General features: G+C 36.7%; 1 protein-coding gene across 1 annotated transcript; it reads right to left on the bottom strand.

The window, feature by feature from the left end:
- Positions 1 to 489: 489 nt before the first annotated feature.
- Positions 490 to 2816, bottom strand: LOC106342464 (5'-adenylylsulfate reductase 2, chloroplastic). The gene is made up of 4 exons (XM_013781409.1): positions 2642 to 2816; positions 2414 to 2551; positions 1866 to 1995; positions 490 to 1774 (listed from the first exon to the last, which is right to left on the bottom strand). Exons 1-4 carry the CDS (start codon positions 2721 to 2723, stop codon positions 757 to 759), a joined length of 1368 nt encoding a protein of 455 aa, XP_013636863.1. The 5' UTR covers positions 2724 to 2816; the 3' UTR covers positions 490 to 756.
- Positions 2817 to 4047: the final 1231 nt, after the last annotated feature.

The following is a 4047-nucleotide window of genomic DNA, read 5'->3' as shown; positions in this document are numbered from 1 at the left end:
AACCATGACATATCTCCAAGTTTCGAGACTTCAAACGCTACAGAGCTAGTGCTTAAAACTAACAGAAACAAACAAATAAAGAAATGTGACATGCCTTATGAGCTAATGAGACTCTCTAACTCTAGTTAGGGTAGTACCCATCAACTCAACCACAAGTTCCTTGTCATCATGCTTCCTCACAAACCTGTTTTAAAAAAGCTTCATCTGTAATCGCCAACACAAGTGACATTGCAGGGAGTTCACATTCGATTAATCCTTTGGACATGACAGTTTTGATTACATGACACCTTGGTACAATCCTGTTCTCCATGCTGTATCCAAATACTGCTGTGTTTGAAGCTACAGCCTGAAGAATATCCAATGCACGGATGACAGCACTTAACTCATCTCTGCTGTTTCCTAGGCCTAGATATGTTTTAGTGGAGTTCACTATATGCTGACATATAAGTTGAAGGATTTTTGTAAAGTGCAAGTGCACGCATCAAAAACTGTAGAAAATTCACATATCTAGAATAACATAATCAACAAAATCCCATTACATGGATCCTTTTCCTTCTCAAGTAAAACTCAAAAAAGAAAGAACAAAAACAGATTTAACGACAAGAAGGCAGAAAAAGAGTCTATATACCCTACAATACCATATAGAACACATAGCTTTTGCTTATTCTTTTAGATCCACAATCTCAAGATGAAATCATCCTTCATCTTAGTTTTCTTCATTCTTCATCACACTGTTTAACTTTCCAATCTCACAACTCACCGGAGAAGATTCACAAATGACATAAGCGAATCGACATCTCTATGCTCTGACGGGTACTTAATTGCGCGTGGAGCGCTTTTGGGAAAGAGAAGTATCGTTGGGAAGCTCCCTAATTGAAGCTCCTGCTTAGCAAACTCCTTCTGGTCACCATCAGCCCGGAACTTCGCCACCTTAACCCCTTTCACCGCCAGTTTCTCAGCCAATTCGACATAAGAAGCTTCCATAGCCTGGCAAAACGGACACCAAGGAGCGTACAGCACAACCAACCACGGCTCTTTGCGGTTACCAAGCTTCAACAAATTCTCAATCCCTCCTCTGCTCAATGCAACAACATTGTTGCTTTCGAATATATCATGCACAATAGCGGGTGCTAAATCCGCGGTGGTGTCATCTTCCTTCTTGATGTTCCCTTTGTGCAGCCCACATTCTTTAGCTTTAGCGTCTTCCCACCACCATCTTCCTTCTCTCTCGTGCTGACCTGGAAGCACCGGCCTAGTGCACGGCTCACACCCAATAGAGACATACCCTTGCGCGTGCAATGCATTCACAGGAACATCCATCGTCCTCAAGAAGTTCCAAACATCACCACCTTCAACATTCGCCAAAGGGTTCCACTTCACAAGACTTCCAACACCACCATCCAACCCTTCAAACACCGGATCAACCTGAACGATCGGGATCTCGGATCTCGTCCCCGGAGACTGATCTTTCCTCTGTCCAGTGATCCAAGCTTTGAGACCCTTGAGAGCGCGGCGCAGAGGTCTTACTTTCCTCACACGGCAACACTCCTGGTGACCGTCCTCGTAGAAAGAGAACAAACCCTTGTTCCTCACCAAAGCTTGTACCTCGACCGCATCAGGGAACGTGTACTCGATTCGGATCCCGTACTGCTTCTCCACGGCATCGAAGAGCCTGTAGGTTTCGGGGTTTAACCTCCCTGTGTCTAAGCTGAAAACCCTGAAGGGCCTTCCGGTTAAACGAGCGTATTCGATCAGTGCAACATCTTCAGCCCCACTGAAGTAAAAGAAATAAAATAAATAAGTTTTATATGTCAAATTCAAGTTCTTTCTATTCTTTTGGATCTTTAATTGAATCGATTGATTACCTGAAAGCAATTGCGATGTTGCTTCCGAATTTCTGGAGAGCTTTGTCCATGATTTCAAGTGGAGAAGCCTCTTCCAGCTTCTTCGCGAGTTGCTCGAAATCCTCAACGTCTTCTTCTTTCTCTTCCACTTCTGTGATCATCATCCAACAAAATCCAAAATAAGTAAATCCTATTATAGCTAATTTGGTTAAAATTTAGGACAATTCTCTTAAAAAAAAAAAAAAAGAAAAATAACTTCTTTTTTTTTTACAAAAATTGTCCAAAAAATGACTAAAATAACTTTTTTTATTTGAAAATTTTAATATTTATTTTTTATTTTTAAAAATTTGAAACTTTATAACAAAACTTCCCAACCCAACGAGTCTAAACCCGAAATCTAGATTAGTTAAACGTATACCAAAAATGTAATAAAAGAATATTTTGTGACAAATTATCACGTGAATTTCTCTAAAATTTATCTAACCAAGTCTAATTAGTTGGTTTAGTGCAAACCGGTAACAGAGAATAAATCGGAATGTGAAAAATCGAATCGTGTTTCAGTAACGAACCTGGAGTGATTAGGGTCGAAGCACGGGTAACCAAAGAGTCGTTGCGTGTATGTGACTCAGCCTTTAGGGATTTGAGAGAGTAACGTCTTTGAGAGACATGGGATAGCTCAGATAACCTAAACGAACAGATTTGAAGAGCTGCAAAAGTGAACGGAACATCATCAGGTTACAGTAAACACAATCTGAGGGTTGATTTTGAAGTAACGAAATAGAATGAGGAGTTAGTACCTTTAGGATCAGAAGAAGGTCCAGAGCGTGAGAAACTGGATCCAGAGATGGCAGTTGAAGAAGAAGTGACAGCTAAAGCCATAACTCTCCAATTCGAAAATGTTCAAAGGGAATGAAGGAGATAATAATCTCTTTGGTTGTTGTTGGTCTTGTTCAGGGAAGATGAGAAGATTGGTTAGAAGCGTTAAATAATGGCCGACCGAATATGCCTACTTCTAGGCTCTAAGAATCTGGACGTTTTTACGGATTGATTCGTTTTGTTGACGTGTTTATTTATGATTGGTGGAAGCTAAATCTTGAAAACTATAACTCAGTGCTTGTGGTTATATTGCGTGGTGAGCACTGGTGTGTGATATGTGGCGGCCTTGAATTTGGAAATGACACACGGCTGGAATAAATCTTATTGCAAATTTTGAATTTTCTACTTGGATTTAAATATTTTAATTAGAGTACTAGATAATAAACCACGCCTAGAGTGGAACAAAATATTTAAAACAAAATATGATATAAATTTATGAGAATTTTTTTAGGATAATATTTTTTAAGTTTTTGTCACAAAAACAGTTTTCAATGAAAAAAATAACCAAAATAAATTTTATTAAAAAGTAAAAATGTATTTTAACCTACAGTTAACTAATCAAAACTTAGAGTTTACAGTTAAGGGATGGTGTTTGGTGATATAGTTTCAAATTTAATAAAATAAAAATAAATATTAAAATTTTCAAAATTAAAAAAAAAAACTATTTTTGATTATTTTCTTTCTTAAAAACTATTTTTGTGACAAAAACTTAAAAATAACCTAAATTTATATGAAAATATTATTTAATATATTTTGTGAAAATACACATGATGAAGGACACTTTAGTTTTTTTAGAATCATTTGAGACAATACTTTGATCGTGTGAGCGTATATATATATAGTTATATTATTTTTTTCTCAAAGGCTGATTTACTATGACCTTAGTTAGGATTTTGTCATTTCTTATCCTCGAAAAAAATTAGGCTAGTTGTGGAATATTTCCTACATGCAGTTACTGTTAATTATAGAAAATTAAATGAAGTTAAACATATTATGCTTTCATCCGATTTTGAGAGTGGGGTAGTTTTATTGGGGCTTTTAATGTGCTTAAATTGTTTCCAATTGGGGTAAGTGTGTAATCGTTAACAATTTGCAGCAACGGTTCTACCTGCATTTAAATTCGAGTCACCTCTGTGTGGACACCGAATAATTGCTGATTTGATGTTGATTTCTTGCGAGTAATGACATTAAACTTTTTATTCTCAATGCGCTGGGATTTTCATTTCTATGATACTACATATATTATAATATATAGTCACTCTCTTTCAGTTTATTTGATGGTTTTTTTTTTGTAAAATAAGTAACTTACTCATTATGCTAAATAAGA

The sequence above is a fragment of the Brassica oleracea genome, chromosome C4 (assembly GCF_000695525.1).
Source record: "Brassica oleracea var. oleracea cultivar TO1000 chromosome C4, BOL, whole genome shotgun sequence".
NCBI classification, from domain to species: Eukaryota; Viridiplantae; Streptophyta; class Magnoliopsida; order Brassicales; family Brassicaceae; genus Brassica; species Brassica oleracea.
This window is presented reverse-complemented; position numbering and strand designations above follow the sequence as displayed.